The following is a 26,525-nucleotide window of genomic DNA, read 5'->3' as shown; positions in this document are numbered from 1 at the left end:
CCCCACCTCACAGCCCATCAGTGCCCTAGTCACTCTATTGGCCATATCTTGCTCCACCACCATTTTTTTCTCCATTCCGGTAAAGACTATTCTGGCCCAATTCTGTCAGAGATATGTGCCCTGCCAGGATTTTAAGAACCAAAGTAAACAACATTGCTAAATCACCCTTAGTTTAATCTCTACACATCTTATCTTATAACATAATTTAAGATCAAAACAAATTCAAAATCAAAAAGTCAAATACCAAAATTGAGTAAATCGAATAGAAAAAAATAACAAAATTGTGTGGGATAAAATGTGAAAGAAAAGAGAGATATGCCAGGAGACAGGTAACATGATGAAGATAAAATAAAACATCATGCTGTTTAATACTGACTTTATTTTTTTAATCTATGCTTCTGAAACTTGAAATTTCCTTCATTCATTTTTTAAAGGACTTCACCAGTAAGAAGCAACATTATCCTTAATCAATCAAATTGAAACCCTAAAATCAAATTGAATCCCTAAAATCAAATTGAAACCCTAAAATCAAAAACACTTAACAAAAACGAAATTGATTAGAAAAACAAATGACAGAAAGCAGATCATTAATGACTATTGAAAGATAAAAGTCATTAATTGATTCAATGGAAATGAATCAAAAAATTGGGGAGGGGGAAATTTAGATCTGCTTTTCTTCTCTTCTTTGAAGAAGAGATTGATTTACGCTTTCCGTGACACGTCCATTGGTTATTTATAAAAATCTAATGAACGCAACGCCTATAGAAAGCGATAATACTATCTTTATCAATCAAACCCTACTTGACTCTTCATCAGAAAATAAAAGAACAAAAAAAAAAGAAACCCTAATTTTGAAGAGAGAAAAAGGAAGCAGAAAACATCCCTAGCCATAATTCATAAACCCTAATACAAGTTCGGCGTTCTTTGATTCTTGACAGATAGTATTTATAGACGAGAATGAAGAGATAGCCTAGGGTTTCAATTTGACCTAATTTTGTACATCAAAAAAATTAAAATAGGTTTCTAAAGGAAGAAATAAACGTGAAGGCCCCTATAGCTCAGTGGTAGAGCGCCAGTCTTGTAAACTGGAGGTCTGTAGTTCGATCCTGCATGGGGGCATTCATTCCTTATTTTATTTTTTTAAATTGAAGTTTTTGGTGGATTTTTTTTTTTTGTCTTTCTCCCTCAAGCTCCCCACAACCACAATTTCTTCTCTACTCCGATAAGGGTTGTCAGCCGGTGGTTAGAAGTGGTGGAAGGAGAAGAAGAAGTGTCGGATTTTTCCATTAAAGAATTTGTCTCTCAAAAAATATTTTTATTCCTTCGAACTCCAACCTTTTTCATTTTCAAATCGAACATTCTTTTTCAGAGAATTAATCTTTAAAGAGCCTGGGCCTTGTAGTCTATGACAATGAATCTTAATGGGCAATTGGGCATTGTCATGTTGTGACAAAGTTGAGGAGTGAGAGGTCTAAGGTAGTGTTCGTTTGTCAAGTCATTTATCCCCACGGTCACCACTGCCACCACCACATCTTCTCTGCAAGGGTTGTCGTTGCCCGTTTGTACGAGTGGTGGTTGAAGATGGACGGAGATGATACAGAAGGGATAATGTTTGATTTATCCACCAGAAAGTCTCTAATCTCAAAAAAATATTTTTATTTCTTCAAAATATCAACCTTTTCTTCAAATTAAACATTTTTTTAGAGAACTAATCTTTAACGAATATGTTCGGATTTGTAGTTCATGAGAATGAATCTTAATGTGTTTTCCCATCGTTAAGTTTGTGGCCATCCAACTCAAAACTAATTCTTTCAACAAAAAAAACTCAAAACTAATTGGTAATGAGTGGAGAGAACCTATGCTTTATATTCTTGGTTGCGAGTTACCCATTTTCTTATGTGAGACTATTCTCACACGCCCCCTCACGTGTGGCGAGATTAGCCTAACACATGTGTTTTTTTTTGTTTCGGGTGACGTGGAGCACGTGTGGGTTTTAAGCCTATCACGTGTGGACCTAGTTCTGATACGTTATATTCTTAGTTTGCTAGTTACCTATTCAACTATGTGGGACTATTCTCACACCCATATTGTGACGGTGTTGATAGAATTGAGGAGAGAGAGAGAGACAAATATTGTTTTTGTTTGTCAAGTAATATTTGAAATTGTCACTTCAACTTAAAATTCAAATGAGGGGTGATTTAATGAGCTCGAGCTCATACCCTGATGTATGAGCTCGAGTTTGTAGCCGTGGATTTCGAGAGATCAACGGTCATCGAAAAGATACCGCTGGCCTCCTCCTTAAGTTAAGGGAGAATGAAAACCAACAGAAATTGGGCCTTTACTTGTATATAATTACAAAATTACCATTGCTTCTCTCCACTGCCGTCTTTTTAATTGTCCAATTCCACAAACCACAATCATCAGTTTTCCATTTCTATATCTTAGAAAGGATCCTCACAGTTGCTTCTCATATTTACCAAATCTTGCAACTCATCCCTCTCACTAACCCTCATCTCCCCTTCCATCTTTTATGTATCAAACCCTCTCTCTTCTCTGTCTCTCGGTTGACTACTCAACTTCTCCAAGATATCATTAATACATATTTCTTCAATTAGGTTCCTTAATCCTACTCAATCTAAAACCCAAAATTCCAGTAGATCAAAGATAAATCTCAATTTCTTTTTCTAATTAGAGGTTACATTTCTTCATACAAACAATTACTACTACCAGTAGTAGAATTACTAAACCATTATGAGAGAAATTTGATTATTAAACCCCAAAACCAAATATCTAGAAGGCTATGAGATTTATTAAGGCAAATTATAAATCCTCTCATAAACATCTGTCAATTGAATAAACCCCATCAAGTATACAAAATCTACCAAAATAAATCAAGAATTTATTTTCAAGGTAGAGAGAGAAAGAGAAAAACAAAAAGAGAGAAAACTCATTAGGAAAATTGAAGGTTTTGGTAGAGTGAAGCAATGGCAATGTTGTAAATAAATGTAACTAAATGACTCAATTTCTGTTGTTTTTAATTTCTCCTTAACACAAGGAGGAAGACAGCTGTACTTTTTTGGATGAGAAGAAATCAACGTCCACACAGCTAGAGCTCATACCGTGCGGAATGAGCTCAAGCTCATTAAATCACCCCTCAATTCAAATTTTATTTTAGTTTCCTAATTGGTCCGAATGACTGAGTAAACTGATTTTTTAATCCACTTAAATTAGATTATTCAATTTCAGCCAACTAAATAAAAACAAACATCACCGCGAATAATTAGTGATTGGAGTGTTGAGTTGCTCTCACATAATAACTGATATACCATTAAAAATCTAGATGAATCGGAAGTCATTGAGTAGTCAACATGGGGGAATGATGAAAGAGGGCATGACTTGTAATGGGTATGAGTATGGACTTGGTAGGACCCTGACCCACCCCAAATTTCCCCATGGATGAGGATCTCAGTCTTACCCCATGAATGGCTGAAAATAATCAAGTAGTAATTTCTCAAGTCCCTTTGGTTAACATGATACCATCTAAATAAGGAAATTAACTTTATTTCCACATGAGAAAACGAAATTTTTGTTGTGTGAAAATTAAATGTTAATAGTATTTGATAAGATATGGAATTTAAAAGAAAAACAAATAGAAAGAAATTATGAGAATGGAGAGAAGAAAACAAGTATAAAAATTGGAGAAAAGAAGAACAAGAAAATGAGAGTAAGAGAAACAACAATTACAAAGACGATTCAAAAAGACTACAAAAGAGTTACATAGACGAACAAATGACGAAGAGTTAGGAGAAAGGGTTTCTGTGTGTATTATTGAATATGAAACTTTAGTGAGTTTAGAGTTGTAGAGATATGGAAAAATTTGTGATAATGTATATTTAACTTCGGGATTTTCGTGACAAAGGCGAAGACGACTATTCTACAAGATGCAGTTCGTTAATTCAGGACTATTTTTTACTAACCACAATAGATTGTTTCTTCACACACAACATGGTCTTAGTCTTCTATTGCCATATTTTTTTTAGACGGTTGATATAGTTTTGACAGAAAACTAACAAATTGTGAATCTTACCCAACGTTATAATAGATAAATGTTACAACCCTATCAAAAAGGCATTTATCGCCTAGTATCATATTCAGTGGACCTTGATCAGTCGGTGGAACGCAGATAGTCAAGATGTTTTGAATCTTCAATATTTGTGACCCACTCCAATTATTAGAAGGCCGACAACTTAAACTGTTGAACCAAACATTTATGAATGTGGCTTTGGCCCTTACTACTAGGTTGGATTAATATGTTAGCCCTAGAAAATGAGTGGTAGATAGTAGTATAGTACCAAATATAATAGGTTTGTTTGAAGACTGGGGTTGTCATATCATACTCTTTTATACTACCTTATTGAGTATCAACTAGTACTGCTAGTATCTTATTTGGATCATTGATTAAACTTTCACTAGTTATAGCAATTTTTTATATGGATCATGGATGAAAGATTGGTGAAGAACTCCAATGAGACTTAGAGATGGGCAATCTATTCTTCCTCATCAACCCTCAGCCCAGGAACTACCGCACTGTTTACCCTTTAAAGTGAATTGGACCAACCTAAATCTGTTCTAGAGAGAGAGAGAAATGAATTTTTTTTTAAAAAGAGAGAGAAAAAAAATGTTCTTTTTTTTTTCTAGTTTGAAGGTCGCCGGCCAGACAATTTCCGGCCGGCGACCTCTGCCGGAGAAGGTGATGAGGTGGCATAACAGATGATGTGTGATAGGCCTAAAAATAGGTCTATTCCCGCAAGTATACGGGGTCAAGTTATAGTATTGAAAATAAGATCGAGTATCGTCCCAAGGGATAAGTAGGAAATTTCGGATATTGACGGCGAGTTTAGCCCAATAATCAAAATGTCAATAGCTAACTTAGACTAACACACACACACTACACTCATAAATTTGATGATTGATTTGTAAAATAAAGAAACAAATAAAACTAAATAAACTAACTAAGAGAGAGGTAAAATGATATCTAAGGTTATAAAATCCACCGCATAATTTCACTTTATAAAACAAGCACTTAATTACTTAAATCTCTTTTGTATTTACTCGGGATCCAATATAATGAACTATTTGGGTTCCGGATGATATTCTAGATGAAACAATTTTATAATTAAGAATGTATGATTGACTACCATATAAAACTAATTTCCTACACTATCATTCAAGATCTAAAAGGCATATCTCATCTAATAAATCAATAAAAGCATGAAATATCTAATTATAATACATGAATGACAATAAGGTTATAGAATCAACATGAAATGACAATCAATAGGCATTAAAGCACATCAAAGGATTTAATTAATCAAGAACAAGTATTATAAAGATCCAAAATGGGTTTCATTTACAACCTTAGATTGCTAAATTAACTATACATGGAATCTAGAATAACATTCATTGACATTGTAAAATAAATGAAAATACTAAGAAATTAATGGAAAGAAATCACCAAGAATGCTCAAATTCCATATTCCCATGTATCTCCATTTTGATGTCCAAGATTTGCTCCATTTATGTTCAAGAATTGTACTCCAAGAAATCCAAGTAATAGCTATTTTATTGCAACCCAAATAAGAAAAAGAAAGGGAGAAGAAGAAGACTATTAATGGAAGAAAGAATAGTGGTAGAGAAGAAGATAGAAAAAGATGGGTTTCATAGAAGAGGGATTGAGTAAGAAGAGGTTTATTAATGGTAGAAGAGGTAGATAAGAAGAAGGAGTACAAGTCTAGGGTTTAATGGAGGAGAAAGGGACTTATTTATAGGTGGGTTTTGGCTTTGGTTGGGTTAAATGGTAAAAAGTGGGAGAATGGGGGTTAGTTTTGGAATTTTAGGGGTTAAAAGCACAATCTGGTCGGCGGCTAGGGTTTGGTTGGGGTTTCGGATGATTTGGTGTACCTGGTTATAAGATAATAGGGTGAGACGGAGCAGAAGCCGTTGGATCGTTACGCGCGCGGATCTGGACGGACAAGAGATAGACACGCGTCTGGGAGCAAGGTAATAACACACTTCGGGTAACACGGGATAACCAATAAAGGAGCAAATGTACAGCAGCCGTCCGATCTCAAAAACGCGGAAGGGAGAGGCTGAGATTAAAACGTGAGATCGGGGCTACGGAACTAAGTTGCAACGGGCTACACAGAAGCATCAACCGTCGATCTAGGACACGCGGATAAGAACGGTCAAGATTAAGACGTTGAAGTGGGGCTACGGATTCTAAGTTGCTACGGGTACACTGGATCAAGGTCATAAGAGCCACTTCGCTGCGGAGCGTGAATACGGGAATTGGATACACCGGTCCCTAGAGCGCGCCACGTGTCTTCTTGTATCACGCGTGCCCGAATTTGCACCGATTGTATCCCACCTGGTCAACAGAACATGACCCATCTTTGACTTTGAATATTTCACTCGTCCGGACTCCGATTTGACTTCCGTTTTCTCCTACGAACTCGTCTCGACCTCTACTTTTCAACCACGCACTGACCTTGGCCAAATTTCCAGAATGTCCTTGACTCCAAATAACCAAAATACCCTTTATGCATTTTTTCCTCGTTTTTAACCATTTTTTACACCTAACTGCACAAAACACACCTAATCAAGAAAATCAACCATTTTATTATAATAAAGACCCGAAACGAACTAACTCGACTAAATTAAACGACTTAGATGGGACATTTTCATGACCCATCAATGTGGCGTGAGTTGGCAGAGAGAGAAAACATGATGGGGGAGAGAGAGTGACGGTGTTATAACGGAAGTGGGCCATATGGATATTTCTCGTAAAGTATGGGGCCAGGCGGGAAGCTGGTCACAAAGTTGGGGGCCATTAGGGAAATAACCTTTTTTTTTGTTGAGATAACAAAGATAAGTTGGGCTTGCAACGAAAAAAAAACAAATATAGGTTGGGCAAACCTCTTCAATATTTAAGCAATATATGTTAGGGACTTTAGACAATGCATACTAAGATTTAAGCAACACTTTCGTATTTTGGAAATTCATAGATTCACCACTTTGAAATCTATATGTAAGAAAAGCTGTAGAATCTCCTTAAAAGAGAACCGAACACTTTCTCCATCTCCTCCACCCAATATAGAATTAATATACAACACATTTTCGGAAAAGTAAAGTTTTATAGGTGTCTCCCAATTGTGTCATTGGAGCCTTTGCACCCCGTTCGACTAGGTAAATTTAGTTTGACTGCATTTGGTTAGAAGCAACCCCAAATCTGTAAGCCCAGATTGAATTTTGTAACAAAACTTGGCTCTCGGTCAATCAAAGTTAACTTCAATGTTCTAGAGTTGAAACTATTGGACTTGAGGTAAATTTGTAACAAAATGCGGCCCAAATCCATTGATTTTTGTCGTATACAGTAGCGGTGGTAAGGTTCGACTACAAAACCGGTTCGAACCTACTAAATTTAGAATTTGAAGACTTGAGCCGATTTTGTTACCAAATTCGCTCGAGTCCACCGATTTTAAATCAAAAGGAAAATTAAGGGGAGTGCATGTTTGAGACGGAGCGGTTTTAACCATTTTCTTAAATATGAAGGACACCGATAATGAGGAGGTGCCATAACACTATTGAGAGATGCCTTTAACTCCCTCCCCAAATTACATCACAACAGGAGTTACCGTGTTGATTGTGTTAAAATTGTGTGAACCAACTTGCTAGGTTGCTAGTGTTAATGTCATGTTTGGCATTTCAATAGCTCATGTAAAACGCGCCACTAAGAAAGGATGTTGAGTATCTTATAGACGATATTTCACTTCTTTTCTTATCGATACATTCTTTAGATTACAATTGTTGAGCCAAATATTGATCAACTTTGACCAGTCAAGCAGTCTGATGAGCCTAGAAAGTTTCTTAAATATGTCACCACCCGCAAGTATACGGGTGTCAAGTAGTAAACCCGGTAAGACCAGAATCGATCCGCGGAGACTAAGTCAAACTCACTCTTAAACCTAAGACTAACTTGAATTTATTTTTTTTCGATTTTGATTTTGTGATGAAATAATAAAGTTACTAAACTACTTAAATAATGAATAAGTAAATAATCAAGAAACTTGTAGAGGAAACAACCTAGAGTTTCGGAATCCCACTTAATATGTAGATATTATGACCTAATAACTGAAATCATTTTTATAACTCAAGAATTGGTGACCACTTGCTCCAACCTCGGAATATCATATTTGTTAAAACCCAATAAGCAACTTGTACGTTAAATCTAACACATTCACGCAAGAAACTTAACTATTAGCTATCAAACCCTAAGCATGAACCATTAAAGACTTTAAGTCTAAATATGAAACATCAAAATGTAAGAATAACTAATGAAAGAGATATCATGAGTCAAGTGTGAGGAATTTAAACTTGGTAACATTAAAACTCATTCAAGATGTTGTGTTAAAGAGGCCACATACTCATACATAATCAAGAGTTCATCCTAACTCTAAGTGATAAGATTAGCTACACATAATTAAAGAGATCATACTCATGGTAGGAGAAATAAAAATCAATCAAATAAGAGAGGGAGAAAAGAATCGGCAAGGAAACAACCTTTTTCTCGCGTATTTTTCTCTGGCAGCCAAACAGAGCCTTAGGGAAGTGTATTTTCCTTCTGTTTTTGCTATTTTCCAGAGAAACAGGCCAAACAGACCCTAAAAGAAATCAAATTTCTCGTCTTCTTGGAAATGATTTCTCTGTGGAAAAATTATTTTCCCACTGTTTTTCTCGTCTTCCCCAACTCTTTTTCTTTCTCTAACTTTCTGTTTCCTTCTTTATCTCTTCCTGTAATCTCTCTCTCTCACTAAAAAAAAGAATACAAAGGTAAATAGCGTAAAAGTTTACTCAATCCGAGTGATGGTTGAAGATGATGAACAATACATTTTCCCTCTCTCTCTCTACAATTTTTTTTCTCTCTTTCTGTAATCTCCCTCTCTCTCACAAAGAAGAAGGAACAAAAACTCAAGAAAAAAAATAGTTTGAGATGATAATGGTGGTATTTCTGTTTCTTTAACCGTGAAGAGCTAATAATCCTAGTTGCCTCCTGCTCTTTGTTTTATATCTCTTTCTTTCTAAGCCGAGATTTCTGATCCCTCCCAAAATCTCCCTCAATTGCTCCTTTTTCGGTAACTCCAGCCAACCTTCCGTTTTTACTCCCCTCTCTCTTCTTCTGTTTTCTTATGTTTAGAAAGAAAGAAATTTGCACCTCTCTTTCTTTCCTTCTCTTTGTTGCCTTCCTGTTTTTGAAAGAAAGAAAAAATATACTCTCCCTCTTTACTTACCGTAAAGAAATGGCTGTTAAGATAAGGGAGGAACAGGAAATATGTGATAGCTGGTCTTGGTTTGATCAAGTGCTTCTCGGCATAAGTTGGATGCTTGCGCCAGAGAGTCAAAACCGTGGGATCCACTAGACAGTTCCGCAACCGTCAGATTTGAGAGGTAACGACTCGGGTGTATGGTAATAGCTTGTCCGCGGTTGTAATGAATCTAAAGTCCCTGGAATCCCTAAAGTACAACCGTGTCTGACCGAAACTAATCCGAGCTCTATCCGAGCCGTTCAGATTGAGCGGGGCCACTGAAAATTTCTGCTCCATGAAGTACCAGATCATCTGCCTAGTACTCTGCTGTCTTGGTCAAATTGACTCTACTCCCAACTTTGACTTGCTCCAATTTGATCTCTCGGACTCCGATTTGACTTATGTTTTCACCGTTGGGTTCATATTTGATCCCGTTTCTCACCCGAACACCAATGTTGGCCAAAATTACCAGAATTCACAAATGACCATAGTACCCCTAACAGTTATTTCTCTCGATTTCATCCGTTTTTCACACTAAACCCTGTAAAGACACCTGAAACAGAAAAACAAGCAATTTGTTAGAGTAACGGCTCGAATTGGACTAACTAATCCGTGTTAGATGACTCAAGTGGGACATTTTCATGTCTCATCACAGTCAACAGATGAGTTGGGTCATACATGCCCGTGCTCACATGCACACAAATAAACTCTCGATGGAGTTACCTGTAGCGCCCCAAATCCTAAATCTCAAGCTAACCGCCTTGAAATCGAAGATTTGAGACCTTCAAACTGGATCCACGAGCAACACCTACCATGAGTGCACAATCAATACTTGAAAAACAAAATAGCTGGGCTAAAACCCAACTGCAGTAGATTTCCTCAAACCTAAGTCTCGGGTAGGCAAGCTCAATCCCCAATCAAGGAAGCATTGCATTTATATTCATTATTGGCATTATCTGAAATTTAACGGTAAATACTAACATAATATATCACATTTATCAAATCCCTCTCGAAACTAATAATTTATGTCCTTTGATTAATTATTAGGTTTTCAGGTTCTCGTATTTCAATCTAATACTAACCTTGATAATGCAACAATCTTTCCTCCTTTTTCTAGTAGATATAAATATCATGCCTTTAACTAAGGTAAACCTTTATAGCACCAAACTTGACATATACGTCGACAAACATATTATGTCAAAAGACACAAATCATCAAGCCCTTGTTCCGGTATCTCAGACCAATACATAACAAACATTAACCCTTATCAAGAATGACAAACAAGTTCACCAAACAATCCAAGTCAACAACACATGACAAGTTAGAAGGGATGATGCGCACAGTAGATCCTCACGTGGATCGCAACCTCAAACAAGCAAATAACAATAATAATTAACAATCATAGACTCAACACTAGAAGGTATCTACCTAGAAGATACATTGCCTAAAGAACAGAAACCATGTGAATTATCTCAATAAACTCGTCCATTGGAGACTGTCTTGACACCTTACACAAAAACTATCACAACTTTCCATTCCGAACTCTGATTAACGCACCGTTTAAACTACTAGAAAGTAGATAAAGATACCTTTCCAACCATATAAGAATAACGACGAGATTCATCATATATCAATACCAGATTCAATTTTAATATAGACCTACGTATAATAGAGACTGTTCTGACACCTTGTACGAAAACAGTCATAACTGCTCACTCGAAACTCGGATTAGTAAAACGTTTGAACTAATAGAAAGTAGACAAAGATACCTTTCCAACCATATATGAATCACGACGAGATTCATCATATATCAATACCAGATTCAATTTTAATATAGACCTAAGTACAGTAGAGACTGTTCTGACACCTTGTATTAAAACAGTCATAACTCCTCACCCGAAACTCGGATTAGTAAACCGTTTGAACTACTAGAAGGTAGACAAAGACACCTTTCCAAAAATTTTAGATTCACAAGGAGATTAATCATATATCAATACCAGATTCAATTTTTATATAGACCTACGTACAGTAGAGACTGTTCTGACACCTAGTACGAAAACAGTCATAACTCCTCACTGGAAACTCGGATTAATAAACCGTTTGAACTACTAGAAAGTAGACGAACAAAAATTTCCAACCATATAAGAATCACGATGAGATTCTTCATGTATCGATACCGGATTTAAGTTTAATCTAGACCGAAATACTGTCCTCTATAGATGTTTTATGGGATTCTAGATAAAACTAATGTTTAAACCATTTAATCGTTCTTTAGTGTGATTAATAATTCTAAACCTATGATGGAATAAATTGAAAGAGGTTACAAAAAAAATTAGGAGATAGGAAATCTACCTCTTTTCGCCTTAGATGACTTTAAGACCACAATCATGTCTTGTCTCTCTAGAGAACTCTATAGCTATTTCTTTTCTTCTTTATTCTTCCTTCTTTCACTAAGGAGTGGCTGCACCATCTCTCTTTTCCATATAGTTTTTTTCAAAAGTGAAGAGGATTAGGATTTTTGTAAACCTACTAGTATTTTATCCAACCTAAACTAACCTAAAGTTTGTTATTTCCACCCAATTTGATATATAAAAAAAATAGAGGTGTTACATTACCAGGGAGTGGATCCGGCAGAGCTCTAACACCTTAGTCTAACTCTAATCAGAGAGATTGTTGAGAGCTCAACATGAGTTTGTTAGGCACCTTAAACTCTCCGCTAACCAGAGGCAAGCGAAGAGGTGGATCTGTGCCAAAACAAAGTAGAAGATATGTAAACAGAGAGGTGGATCTGAGTCAACTTTCCCTTGAGCCATGCTTTAGTCAGATAGTCAAATCATCAGCTTTGCGCGAAACAACCGGTCGTTTCGTGAAGGGTCAGACAACGACAAATATCCGCTTTCATAAACGAATCGTTATGTCAGAGGATTTGCCATTGTTAGAAGATACACACCCAAGTTAGTGTCTTCAGACCACAACATTTCAGTCGTGTCTTGCCATCACTTGCCAAACCTATATAAGCATATGTAGTTTGTCTTAAAAAAATGATTCTTCTACGGCCTCACTGAATTACTTCATTTAACCATGAAAATAACATTATTTGTTCTATTGGTTCAGTTAATTTTTTTTTGTAGTGAAAAGAATAATTTGTCTCATTTTTGATGTCATAAATAATAGCCTAATTTGGTAACCCCATTATAGAAGAAAAACACGTTAGGAATGAAAACGACATAAAATTGAGAAGACAATTTATCAAACTTTCATTCTCTATCATCATCTTCTTCCAAAAAAAGAAAAAGTTAACCCTTTTTCACCCTTCCCCCCCCCCCCCCCCTCTCTCTCTCTCTACTTTCTTTCCCAAGTCTCTCTTTCTGTGATGAGTAATCTCAGACGTGTGAAGACAACAGCAACCAGATCAAGAAGATGATGTCTTCTTCTTTAAGTTTCTCCTGAGTGAGTAACAAAGGTAGAAAGAAAAAGAAAAAGGAATGTTCATCTGGTTCTGATTTAAACAGAGGAACAAAGTTAGAGAGAGAAAGTAGAGAGAGAGATGGGTGGAGTGACTTCATCCATGGCAGCCAAGTTTGCCTTCTTCCCCCCAAACCCACCTTCATATAAAATACTAACAGATGAAATCACTGGTATAATGACTATTACTCCTTACCCACACAGAGAAAACGTTGAAGTTCTTAAATTACCTACTCGTAGAGGAAATCAAATTGTCTCTGTTTATATTAGACATCCAATGGCAACTTCTACTCTTCTTTATTCTCATGGTAATGCAGCAGATCTTGGTCAGATGTATGAACTTTTCATCCAATTGAGTATCAATTTGCGTGTTAATCTCATGGGGTAATCCTCAACTTCTCTCTCTCTCTCTAAAACCCTTTATTTGAGTTCTTCTTGTTTAATGTTTTTTTTTTGTATCTGGTTCTTGCTTGTGGGTTCAAGGAGAAAGTTAAATACTTAATTTATGAGCTAATTAAGCTCTACCCACTTCAAATTTCATACCCAATTTGTCTTTCCTTACCCCAATTTCTAGGGGAAAATGATATGTGTGAGTTGATTGAAGTTTGATTAACTAGTTCAAGAATTGCATTTTGATGGGTTTTAATGAAATTAATTGGTTGATGTTACTGAATTCAGTCTTCCACATTTAGGTATGGGTTTCTGCAATTAGATTGTTATATGAACTAGATTTGATTCAGGATGATGATTTCATAGTAGTTTGTTTAAAAAATCAGGTGAAATTTATAAGCATTTATTGCTAAATAAGTTGATCTGATTCAAAGTAGGAAAAGTTACAGGTTTTAGGTCAGTCATTTGGAGTCTTATCCTTGCTAAGATTTTACTTTCTACTTTTGATAACATTTTGGATCTGAACTTAATTTGGTGAAAGATGCTATTTTGATTTCTCTCCACCAAACATGGAAGTTCGATAGAAATCGTTGTGCCAAATATGGTTAGAACTTGGCATCTAGCTCTTTAATGAAATACTTTGGCTAGTCACTTGGCAATGATAGTTAAGTTTCTATAATTACTCGTACACTATAGATAGTATCTAAGACAACGAACGTGGAGATAAAGGACTAGACTATAAATCATATTCGCCTAACCGTTATCTTGACCTTCGTATATTAGTCTTAAAAGTTTAAGTTATACCTTGAAGCATATTATGATTTAGTAACTAGATATTTGACATATGCCTTGTAGGTATGATTATTCGGGGTATGGGCAGTCATCTGGGAAGGTAAGTTTCCGGCCGATTTTTTTCTTGAGTTGATATTCTATACAATATCCGATGCATAATGACATTATGTCCTAATTTCATTTATGTCTTGGGTATACAGCCAAGTGAGCACAACACTTATGCGGATATTGAAGCTATATATAAATGTCTTGAAGAAAACTACGGTGCTAAACAAGAAAACATCATTCTTTATGGTCAATCTGTTGGAAGTGGCCCTACTTTAGATCTAGCCAGTCGCTTACCTCGATTAAGAGCCGTTGTTCTTCATAGTCCTATACTCTCTGGTTTAAGAGTCATGTATCCTGTGAAGAGGACATACTGGTTCGATATCTATAAGGTTTTAACCTATATTCTCAAGAAATATTATTATATTATTTTCTTTAAGGTTTTATTTGATTTGTCTAAATGGCTGACTCGTACTAATTTTGAGGCCACTTAGTGAGACATAAAGTAAGTCGAGCCTATTGTCAAAAATAACATTTTATTTCCTCTTGTTTCAGAACATCGAGAAGATCCTGCTAGTTAGTTGTCCTGTACTGATCATTCATGTAAGTATTTATCGATTCTAATTACCTTCCATACTGTATAACTGTTCAAAGTGATCATGAACCTGAATCTCTCTTCTACGTCACTATGCAGGGAACATCGGACGAAGTTGTGAATTGTTCACATGGGAAGCAACTTTGGGAATTATGCAAAGAGAAGTACGAACCTTTATGGATTAAAGGAGGAAATCACTGCAACCTGGAGCTATACCCTGAATATATTACGCACCTCAAGAAGTTTATTCATACAGTTGAGAAATCAACTTCACGTAGAAGCAGCTGCAGAAAGAGCACAGATAGGTTAGACCACAGTAGAAAGAGCACAGATTGTTTCGAAGCTTCAAGGAAGAGCACTGACAGCAGAGAGATTAATGTGAGGCAAAGCACGGATAGGCCTGAAAAGCTGAAAGGTCTTCAATACAAGTCGGGTTATGTAGATAAACTAGCAAAGTTTAGAATGTCTTTTGATCAAATGGAGAGGTCTCGGAGAAGTATTGACTATATTGAACCATCACGGAAGAGTATAGATCACCAGCCAGAAAAAGCGCGGAAAAGCATAGACCACCAGCTAGAAAGAGGGCGGAAGAGCATTGACCAGTTGGATAGAGTATGGACCGGGTAAATTATCTCACTTAATGTATTAATAATAAGAATTCGGTTTGTGAAAATGATAAAAAGAAAATCATTCAGCATTTTATTTTATAGTTTCGTGCTGTGTAGTTTGCCTGTCAACGGTTCCTTACAATTATGGCATGAAATCAGAAATGGTTTGCAGTTATTAATCTCATTCTTTTTGTACATTTCATGCTTAACGATTTATTTCAAAACTTGTACGAATCTTCATTGCAGAATGGTTATCCTTTGTTCTGTGATTTTATTTTCATTGACAAATGGGACATGTAATCTTAGGATTCTAAGCTTGTAGACTTTTTTTTATCAATCTCTATGAACCCTTTCATGGGTCGTAAAATCTCTCAATCAGGGCAATTATGGTAGATCTCCCTGCACTACTGTCGCCGACGAGTGCCATCCTCTTTACCTGCTTCAATCTTAAGATTTAGACCATCGAAGCTCTGTCGAGTCTTTCTGGGTAAGAGAAGGAAACATTTTTCAGCTCAATATGTCCTTTAAGCATCTTCTGATCTTCATAAGTTGAAATCTCTCCAAAGTCCAAATCCTCAGGTTCAATTGCAGTTTTCCTATCTAGGATAGCAAAGACTGATCTAATGGCATAGGAACCCTTGGCTATATCTGAAGTTATTCTTACTACACCTGCTATGTTCTTACTCTTTTTTCGCGACTCCGGAACCTGGGGTAGCTTGAAATGACTATTGTGCCCTTGACAGAAACAGGTTTCGTGACTCAAATACAGACAAGTCAGGCTCAAGCGAGTCTCTGCTTCATTGAAGCTCCTTCTTTTCCAAGCAATATATTCCTTAATTATATTGCCCACCCCTCTGAACTATAACTTGATTGTGGTCTTGTTACTTCCTTAATTGTATTGCCCAACTAAGACACCACCACTTAGTGGTACTTATTGGGGCGGGCCGGTACAATAAAGACTTGTTTTAGGGTGGCCCGACCCCGTACAGTAGACGGGCCAAGCTAGCCCGGGAATATCCATGTACCGGGCTTGCTTTTGATCTCGGTGGGCCAATCTGGTCCAACCCGACAGTAAGCCAGGTTGGGGCAAAGCACGTGGGCCCGATTAAATCGCCCCCTCTCCCGATACTTGTAACCATTCGTCACGAATCTAATCATTTATATACTTACCATTTAACCATAACGTGTCTCTTTATTTTTTCTGGACAGTGATGATTTATGCACTTAAAAGTATTTATGTTTTTTCGAACCGACTTGATAAACACCACCATAAGTATTTATGCCTCTTTGTTTTCTTTTTCAATTTAGATAAGATGTTTCTAATGAATTTCAATGATTTCTAAACAAACTTCTCTTGTAAATGATTGTTTGCGAAAGAGTTTTTTGATCATTTCTTTTCGATGATTTTCAGAAACAAACTTCGATGATTTTCAAGTTGAAGCCCCAGACGGCCCGGCCCGTTCAGTTTTGTGTCGGGCCGGCCTGGACCGATTAGAACCACTACCAAGTACCACCTCTGGAGAAGAGAATCTGGTTCACAAACAAACACCGACCTTGACTTTGAAGCCTCATACTCTTCACACTCTCACAGTGGCTTTAATGGCTTTATGCTCTCTATTTGCTCCATAAAAAAAAAAAAACTTAAAGTTTATAAATCAACAAAGCAAAGATCTAAAGAAAAAAGAGATAGATCCCCTCCCCCCAATCAGCCCCCTCCTTAACAAGGAGTGACAGACAGATCTAGAGAGAGAAACAGAGAGAGATCTTAGAGAGAGAGAAAGAGAGTGAGTGAGGTTAGAGGGGAATTTGATAGAATGGGTTTAGGAATGGGGTTGAATTTTCTACTTCTTTTGGCTATGGTAGCTACTAATATCCTCTCTCTCTACCATCTCTCTACTTCTCTCTCTAACAATTCATCTCCTTCTTCATCATCTTCTTCTTCTGCTTCTACACCCATTCCTGATCATCTTCTTCACCAGTTAAACACCATACGAGCTACCATTAATCACCTAAACCACCTCCGTTCCACCACCACCGACGACACCACCACCAACAACAAACCCACCGCCCCTTCAGATCTCCTTCTCTACGCTCAAATCTCTCCCATTGCTTCAGCTTGTCATGAACACCCTGAACTTCTCCACCGTTTCATGAACTACACCCCTTTCTCTCTCTGCCCTCATGACTCTCATCTCTCTGAATCTCTTATCCTCCGTGGCTGTCATCCTCTTCCTCGCCGGCGTTGTTTCTCTCCAACCCCTTCAAAACCCACTTCTTCTTTACCCACTGACCCTTTCCCTTCTTCTCTCCCTGATTCTGCTCTCTCTTCTTCTTCTTACTCCTGTAAGAATTTTCAATGTCTTGCTTCTAAATTCCCTGGGTTTGATATGAAAATTGAATCAACTAAGTTTTTGAAATCTTCAAAATCTGATCTTGACCTACCCATTCCTCAATTACTTCAGATCTCTAAATCTTCTTCATCAATTCTTCGTCTTGGACTTGATGTGGGTGCTGGAACTGGTACATTTGCAGCAAGAATGAAACTTTATAATGTCACTGTTCTTTCAACCACCATGAACCTTGGTGCTCCTTATAATGAAGCTATTGCATTAAGAGGTTTGATTCCACTTCATGTTCCTTTACAACAACGATTTCCGATCTTCGATGGAGTTCTCGATATCGTTCGATGTAGTCATGCTGTAAATCGTTGGATTCCTATTACATCAATGGAATTCTTGTTTTATGATATTGATAGAGTTTTAAGGAGTGGTGGGTATTTTTGGTTAGATCATTTCTTCTGTAAAGGAACTGATCTTGATAACATTTATAAACCAATGATTGGGAAATTAGGTTATAAGATTGTTAAATGGGCAACTGGTAATAAGACTGATACTAGTGGATTGAAGTTTGGAGAAGTTTATTTGACTGCTCTTCTTCAAAAACCCACAGTGAAGTAAGAAGAAGAAGATAGAGATTGAGAGAGAAACCAGGTGTGAAAATATCGATTCCTTTTCTCTTCCTTCAGTGCTAGTCTCTCATATTATTAGTTTTAGGTTACTACTATGTATTGTTCTTGAGGCACTATGATTCCTTTGTAATTTATGTTTTAGCTAAATCTGTTTGTTTTTGTAATGTAGAACAATTCCATGAAAAAAAATCTCTTTTTTAGTTTGAAGTAATCTTCGAAGCAATATAGCCATATTTTGATGTAGTTTTGATTACCTTGTTAAAACCATTGATACGAGAAGTACGAACTGTAAATTAGTTGGCATTTGTTCATGAACAAAAGAAATCTTAAATGTAAAATGGTAGCATTGATAGTGACAGGGTTAGACTCAAGTAATTTTATTTCGGTCGTATAGCCTAATCTATTTCCATTTCCGATAATAAAAGACCCAATTCGTCTGCTCGAAGTTTGGGATATAGGCTATCCCGGGTTTGACGCAGATTGAGTTTTGCTCCATGGGGGCCCCGATCAACAATTCAATTTCTCCGAGAATGTAGGTCTCTCAATGTTATATCTTGTTGCTCAAAGCCTTCCACCGATAGGAATTTTGTTTTCAGTCCTGGGATGCTGTACTATGGCAGAAGGAGGAAGACTGCCGATGCAAATTTCGTGAACCGTCCTGAAAAGTGGGAATAACTCTAGCCATCCACGTTGACTTAAGACCTCGTAGAGTTCTCTAGCTGTTGATACACCCTTCAAACAAACAATAGCAAAGTTCAATTAGATCAGACTACGCTGAAAAAATATCTGGGGATATAGGGTTAGTTGAATAAGTCCTGGTAAATGAATGAAATAAGGCTCTTGTTATCTAACCTGAAGTTTCTGACCTTGCAACAATTCTGCTTCAAGGGCGATGAACGACCTGATTATGGGACAACGAAGAAAAGTTAGTGAGTGATCATCAGCTTTCTGAAGATGACTTTTACTGTGTTAGAGTATATGATTGCATTTACAAGCTCCGTAACTGAAGCTAAGGTATTAGGGGCAGAGAAGGGGCCGGCTCCAAAGGTGGGGAATTGTGATGTGAGTCCCACATCGCTTGGGAGAGCATCTAGAGCTTGGGCTATAGGTGGGTGTCTGAGGTCTTTTAGGTAGGCTCCTGGATCACTAGACGCCATACGCATGTTGGACGGGACAATATCGATAACTGCCAATGCTTGGGTCATTACAAATGGTATTACCTCTTTCCTCCTGCCCTAGCAAAAGCCTCTGCTACTTTTCTGTTTCTTCCTCCTACTGCCACAAAAAATAGAATAACCTTTTAGTACCAGATCTTAAAGGACTTCACTAACATTTTCAGAAATCAGAACAAATCACTGAAAGAATATCTGTTTACTTACAGCATGTTGTGATGAGATCAGCTACACCACAGCTCTCGAAGAAGGTGCTGTCCTGAACAGATGGGAACATAAGTTTTGAGAAGGATTTCATCTCTTTCAGACCTATTCTCATTATTGCTGCCTGTTGTTTCATACCATATAACAAGAATCAGAGATCTTTAGTATGTACACGTATAGAATATATCGACATGGAAGACTAAATAAATTTCGTACCTTTGTATTATTCCCCATATCCAAACCATCGACAAGACCTGGGACATTTTAGAATTAGTTTTAGTATTTCGGTTGTTTGTCGTGGAACATTAAGAAGATTTAGAGTATGAATTAACCTGCTGCCACAGCCACAACATTTTTCAGTGTTCCACATAATTCAACTCCTTCGACATCTTGTACCTGCACTTAAGCTTTTATAGTTAATTCATGGAATCTATCATATGTTCGTGGTATTAAGCAATGTTTTAAAACATGTTCTTAAGCCTCAAGGCTATTTGCTCTCACTAGGCGAGCTAACGCCTCGATTCGTAGGCGTAAATTTTATATATTTGTAAGGAAAATGATATAAATTACGTTAAAACATAACATAGTTCTTCTACTTTACTTGCGTAACATAATCCTAAGTGTTTAATAAAAATACCAATACTTTTGTGTTGCTCAACTACTCAAAAATAACATGTGACTTTCAGATGCATACGTTTATTCTCGAGTTCATATACGTACACCTCGAGGCATGAAAGTGTTTTGAACATCGATATTAGGTATATTTTATCAAGAATATATTCGTTACCCATTTTTAGCGCTGTTACTAATTATATCTTTACAGCTATGTCTATAGTTACACTAATGCAGTTTGTCATAATTAGGCTTCTGTTGTCTGCAGTCTCTCTCTACACGCGCGCGCACACACACACTGGTATACATATGATGTAGAATCTCTTCGAATTAAACAATTTAGAGGACTCACAGGCGACACAAGGAAGTAGGAAGTAGTGAACAACCGAACCCATCTTTGTGCAACCTCTTTATTTTCTCTGTATCCAACTGTTGCTTCGCTGAACTTTTCCAAGGCAATCTACATAACCATACCGAACAAATGAACTAATTTTACTTATGAGTTATGGATTTATACTTATGATATGTATTAGATTAGAAACTCTATTGTATAACCTCGTTAGCGATATTTGCTCCCATTAGAACACAACAGTTAACACCAAGTTGTTCACTAATCATAGTCGAAATCATTCGTGGGCCTTCCGTCTTGACTTCCATTCCTTTGATAAGCGAAATTGCTTCTACGTCGCCTTTTATCTTGCCAACTAGTCTTTTGCATATACCCTCCATGAACTGATGGGGAGTTACAAACACCAACATATTTGCATCTTTTACTGCCATATTCAAATACAACATAAGACTGCCTTTTTTTCAAGTCTGAACTTTTGATTCTCATGATTTAGTCTGTCATCCTGAAAGGGGAATGAAGTAGGAAAGGAAATTACCTGCATTTTCTAGATCAGGATCTGCAACCACATTCTTCCCTAGCTTGATTCCAGGAAGGTACTTGACATTTTCCTGTTACAGGGGTAAGTTAGAGAGAGAGAGAGAGAGAGAGAGAGAGAGAGAGAGTTTGGTAATGGGATCTTTACATTTGACAGGTTGATGATATCTGTGAGTTTATCACCAGTAGGCAAGGTTTCCTCAAAGACCCACATCCTGACTTCATCTGCAGTTTCAAATTTCAACAAATTTAACATGGTATCAGACCTAAGCCCATACGTAATCGCCACAAAACAGCGCCACACGTGGGGGTGCGTGTGAAAATAGTCTGAAATGGAGAAGGGCGATCTATCAACCAATAATATAATGATGTCTTGGTCCTCTGAACTTATTGTCAATTGGTTTTGAGTTAGATGACCACAAGAAACGGAACCAGAAACAAAGAGAAGGGTAATTGAAGATGAAATGACTAACCATGAAAAGAGCTTAGCTTTAAAGTATTTGAAGCTATTAGCTTAGCAGCAACACTACCCCAATTACCACTACCAACAATGGTTACTCTGTATTTCTTCTCCATCATTTCCCTGCAGGAACCATTATCATGACCTAATAATAGTTGATTCTGTGAAGAACCCATTAGAGATGGGGACATGAATTGAGCAAAGAACAGAAAGAAAGAAAATTGTTGATGTAATAAGGTTAGGTAAGAAAAGGGGTTCTTTAGAAGAATGAGAAGAAAGGGTTTTCATGGTGAAATGGGGAGAAAGATTATATGGAGAAGATGGTATTGAAAGACACGACACGTTTCCTGGTGTGTCTGAAATTAGGAAATGTGAAAGCAGATGAGCTGAACCAGCTGTTAATAAAAAGTTTCCATGGGAAATATTATGAATTCTATTTTTGACTGTTTCAAAAGTCAAAAACAGTTTCCATATTTTTTGGCAATTTATTGTTGAATGGTTTCATATGATTATTCATTAAATAACAGTCACGTGAGAAATAATATAATTGTCATTTTTGGAGTTATTTTTTTTTTCGTTTTGGAAATGTACTAGAAAAGTCATTGTTACAAGACATTTATACATCATGAAGAGATGATACGTAATACATCGAATTTCATGAATTGATAATGCACAATAACTGTCTGATTTGAGCTCTACAAGTATATACATTTGTCCTTAAACGCCACCCTAAAGCCTAAAGCCTAGGATTGTACATTTAGTATCCGAACCGACCAAATCAATCTGATCCAAACGGATTTGGACGGTTTGGAAACTGATCGAATAGTTATTTGGATTGGTTCGGATACTAAAAAGTCAAAATTGAGGGTTTTGGTTCAGACATGGATTTGCTTGACGGATAACCGAAAAACTGAACCAAACCCTTTATTATTATCTTTTATACTCCCTCCGTCCCAAATTAAGAGTCCCATACAGGGAATCTAACATATTTTCATGTTTTCTCTCATTCCATGTTTGACCTTATTTATTTGGTAACTTTTCTTGAAGTAATCCAAAGAATGCAATTTTCATTCTAGAAATACATGTAACCATATTAATTTCTCACCCGATTAATCCAAAAGAATGGATTTGTTCATTCGAAAAACAAGATTTGTATTTGAAATAATCAAATGTCTTAATTAACTTAATTAATGACCATGTATTAGAAACATATAAGAAAGGGTATTTATGGAAAAATAAGGATTTTTATGTGATAAGGAATGTGACTCTTAATTTGGGACATCTAAAAAAGGAATAGTGGATTCTTAGTTTAGGACGGAGGGAGTATATATATATATATATATATGGGCATGACAAATGTCGGAGATTCAATTGTTTATACTCTCTCCGTCCCAAATTAAGAGTCCCATATTGGAAATCCAACTTATTTTCATATTTTCTCTTCTTTCAAGTTTGTCCTTATTTATTTAATAACTTTTCTTGAAGTAATTCAATGATTACAATTTTCATTCTACAAATACATGTAATTATATTAATTCTCACTTGATTAATCTAAAAGAATGGATTTGTTCGTTGGAAAAACAAGTTTTTGTGTTGGAATTAATCAAATGTCTTAATTAGCTTAATTAATGCACCATATATTGGAAACATATAAGAAAGGGTATGTATGAAAAAGTAAGGGGTTTTGTGTGATGACTGTGATGAGAAATGCTACACTTACAACTAAAAATCTGGAAATAAAATCCAGATCCTATGTGGCAACTTTGAAAATGAAATTCCATTTAACACCACATTCTTCCTTCCTAAAATACCCTTTCTTTCTTCTCTTCTTTCTTTCTCTCTAAACCTTTCTCTCTCTTAATTTATAGAATTGTTTCTAAAACTTCATCTCTTCCTAATCTCCTCTTTGCCCTCCAATAATCCTGAACATCTTGACGATAATTGTGATTGAGCTCTCAATTGGGCGGAGAGAAGGAACCATTTTAGTTGGGGAAGAACATCGTAATTTTTCTTTTGATTATGAAGTGTTTTATTTATAATACTCAATTTTTCTAATAAAACTTAACTGATTTTCCATACTCGTTAGCTTTTATGTACCCTAAAATTTCCCATTAATGAAATATCTTCTAACCCACCTTGAGATTTATGTTTTCTGAAATTTAATTCAAAAAATAAAACAGGAAAGATGAATAAGTGATCATCACACAAATCATACTTGGTTGGATTCACTTTTCATGTTCTACAAAATAAATGAAAGAAGGAGAAACATTTAGAGAGAAAAACAAGAGGAAGGTAGTGGTAATTAACACCAAATCACCAGAAAAAGAGAGAAAAAATTAGATATAGAAACATTCCCACATAAAAAAGTTAGTGAGAGAAAGGACGATCGGAGATGAGGGTATTTTAGGAATGGAGGATCCCGTGATAAATGCAATTAAATTTCCAAGACTCGCCACGTAGGATCTGGATATATTTTCTAGATTTTTGTTGTAAGAGTAGCATTTCTCTTGTGTGATATATAAGGAATGAGACTCTTAATTTGGAGCATCTAAAAAAAGAATAGTGGACTTTTACTTTAATACGGAGGGAGTAGCTTTTTTTTATCTTCCTCGAATGTTGATAAACTATGTCAGATTATAATAACCGAATATAGATAGGTCCAAAAATATCGAATACTGAACCAATGTTCACCCCTAGTAAAGCCTATCAAACCTACCTCTATTTTAAACCATATGATTGTAGCCAGGCAGAGACGGAATCAGGATCAAAGATCAAGGGGGGCCAATGTAGGCTAATCGATAACCTTGGTTAAAATGTTAGAGAAAATAGATTGTATATCCTTTCTAAACACATCTAGAGAACTCTTGAAATACAAAAAAAAAAGAAATATGCTATCATGTGGGGTCAAACCCAGGTCACTTGAGTTATAACAACTAAGTCTTACTAAGAAGCTACTAAGAGTTCTCAACAAAAAAAAAAAAAAAAGAAGAAGCTACTAAGAGTTGATGTCATGTTTTCAGTATTATATGTATTAATAGGTTATTTTTTTGTGAATCATGGTTTTTGTAGTTGATCATGGAGGTCACTACAGCTAGGTCGAGGGGGGCATGGCCCCCTTCGGCCTAGCTGTAGTTTCGTCCCTGTAGCCAGGGGTGGCATTGGCCCATGGGTAGGAATGGTATACGCCGACTTTGGTCTTTATTTTCATACACGATAAGGATTTAGAAGATTTGACACATATTATATGATTGAACCTGATAAGATAAGACGGCGCCAATTTGGTATATCTCATCCAATTTTAGTAGGTGATTAAGTCATTATTTTACAAATTCGAAGGTCTATGTTAATTGTGTTTATGTGAGTATAACATTCTGATAATCAAAATATATTTAATTATAAAATTTATATTAGTATCATATCTCTTGGTAAATAGGTCTAATAAAATAATTGGGTTTTTGAATAAAATATAACTTTCATAATTAGCGGTAAGATTGAATTGGCAACTCTAGGGAAGTTCTGGTGAAGCAATAGTGGCGGTTGCGTCTTCGACTAAGCGTTAATCAGTTATCTTGCATGAACTTCAAGATGTATCGTTAGGCTTACGACTAGCAAGGTGATATGACCAATGTAAGATTATATTGGCGGCTGACTCGACAATGATAGCAGCAATTCTTTTCTTTCTAATGTTAATTTTCCACCTCCATGAAAAACAATACGAGTATGGAATGAGATACGTTATTTGTCGGATTTGTTTAAAGAGTGTCGGATAATCCATATATATAGAGAGTTAAATCAAGCATTAGATTACCTATCGAAGATGAAACCGAATAACAGTGTCCTAGTTTTAGAGGGTAATGAGTTCCCACAAACAATAGTAGATATTATAGAGGCAGATAGAAGCAAAACTCTTAGACTCTGGAGGACTTGGTGTATTTCTTTCAGTGTTTTTTTTGTTTAAGGGGCAGGGACCTTTAATCCGCTGACCAATGCAAAAAAACAAAAACAAAAAAAATAGTAAGTCTTGAAAAGAACTGATAATTAATTACCCGATATTCGAAGTGTATGGGTGACAATGGTCGCCCAAATCGACTAGGTCAAAGTTGGTTGAACCGGACCAAATGATTTGTAGGTGAACCGAACACTGTTTGGCTCAACTTGACTGAAAAACCAATCAACCATTCTCAATTTGGATCCCAATTTGGTTTGACTTCGGCTTTTGAAAATATAGTTCAAAGGTTGAATTTAAATGTATATTCTTACTATTTTAATAGATTTTCTTTTCGGTCGAACGTCCAATCGAACCCAGTCAAGTCTAAGTAAACTGCACCGAAAGGGGCGGTTGACAGGTTTAATTGGTTTAACTTTGGCCGAAGATTTAGTCAAATCGCCATTGATTGTTTTGACTTTGGTTTGATCTTAAAAGTCGGCAACAACCCATTGCTCACCCCTTAAGGACAACCACCCCTATAGGTAACTATTGAGAGTTGAGACCCCTAGCCAATTGGAATATGCCATGCCCATAAACATTTGACGAAGTATGAAACTTGTATATATAGTTGAATGACGTGCTATTGCATTTATATTTGGCTTTCTCTTTACGTCCGTTCTTATTTTTTTAGCTTGCAACACACTTTTTTTTTAGAGAGGAAAATTATAAGGCCCAAAATTCGGGTCAAAATAGCAAATGAAACCCAACCCGGAATAATAATGCAAAAAAAACCCAAAATTTGAAATTACAAAACATTTATGAAAATTTCTGAACAAAACACAATTTGCTCTCAACAATTTTGTATTTGCTCTCAACAATTTTGTAAATGTATGAACAAATTTGTTTTTGTTCACACATAATTATATATGTTGTCACAGTTTCAAAAGTGTTGTAATAGTTTCAAAAGTGTTGCCAACAGTTTAAAAATTGGGTTTTTTTTACATTATTATTCCCGAGTGGGTTTTTTTTCGTATTTGGGCC

At 36.3% G+C, this 26,525-nt stretch overlaps 3 protein-coding genes and 2 non-coding genes across 5 annotated transcripts; 3 read left to right on the top strand and 2 right to left on the bottom strand.

Moving 5' to 3' along the window:
- Window positions 1-311: 311 nt before the first annotated feature.
- On the bottom strand, window positions 312-456 carry LOC147547583 (small nucleolar RNA snoR137). Its single transcript, XR_015239078.1, has one exon. It is a non-coding gene; the product is annotated as a small nucleolar RNA snoR137 (small nucleolar RNA).
- A 591-nt stretch (window positions 457-1,047) lies between these two features.
- Window positions 1,048-1,119, top strand: TRNAT-UGU (transfer RNA threonine (anticodon UGU)). Its single transcript has one exon. It is a non-coding gene; the product is annotated as a tRNA-Thr (tRNA).
- Window positions 1,120-12,556: 11,437 nt separating this feature from the next.
- LOC147547581 (uncharacterized) lies at window positions 12,557-15,454 on the top strand. The gene is made up of 5 exons (XM_086670572.1): window positions 12,557-13,211; window positions 14,073-14,109; window positions 14,210-14,446; window positions 14,610-14,657; window positions 14,749-15,454. The coding sequence occupies exons 1-5, from the start codon at window positions 12,910-12,912 to the stop codon at window positions 15,274-15,276; spliced, it is 1,152 nt and encodes a 383-aa protein (XP_086526698.1). The 5' UTR covers window positions 12,557-12,909; the 3' UTR covers window positions 15,277-15,454.
- A 1,231-nt stretch (window positions 15,455-16,685) lies between these two features.
- Window positions 16,686-18,436, top strand: LOC147547580 (S-adenosyl-L-methionine-dependent methyltransferases superfamily protein). Its single transcript, XM_086670570.1, has one exon. The coding sequence runs from the start codon at window positions 17,072-17,074 to the stop codon at window positions 18,212-18,214; it is 1,143 nt and encodes a 380-aa protein (XP_086526696.1). The 5' UTR covers window positions 16,686-17,071; the 3' UTR covers window positions 18,215-18,436.
- A 56-nt stretch (window positions 18,437-18,492) lies between these two features.
- On the bottom strand, window positions 18,493-22,038 carry LOC147547579 (glycerol-3-phosphate dehydrogenase [NAD(+)]-like). Its single transcript, XM_086670571.1, has 11 exons — window positions 21,570-22,038; window positions 21,245-21,321; window positions 21,098-21,170; window positions 20,769-20,986; window positions 20,566-20,673; window positions 19,934-19,997; window positions 19,818-19,855; window positions 19,605-19,725; window positions 19,446-19,500; window positions 19,078-19,126; window positions 18,493-18,957 (listed from the first exon to the last, which is right to left on the bottom strand). The coding sequence occupies exons 1-11, from the start codon at window positions 21,745-21,747 to the stop codon at window positions 18,787-18,789; spliced, it is 1,152 nt and encodes a 383-aa protein (XP_086526697.1). The 5' UTR covers window positions 21,748-22,038; the 3' UTR covers window positions 18,493-18,786.
- Between the last annotated feature and the right edge of the window lie 4,487 nt (window positions 22,039-26,525).

Source organism: Eschscholzia californica, unplaced genomic scaffold, assembly GCF_041429995.1.
Source record: "Eschscholzia californica isolate CP2 unplaced genomic scaffold, dmEscCali1.0.p SCAF_3, whole genome shotgun sequence".
Lineage (NCBI taxonomy): Eukaryota > Viridiplantae > Streptophyta > Magnoliopsida > Ranunculales > Papaveraceae > Eschscholzia > Eschscholzia californica.
The sequence above is the reverse complement of the archived record's forward strand: the minus strand, read 5'-3'. Positions and strand labels throughout refer to the sequence as shown.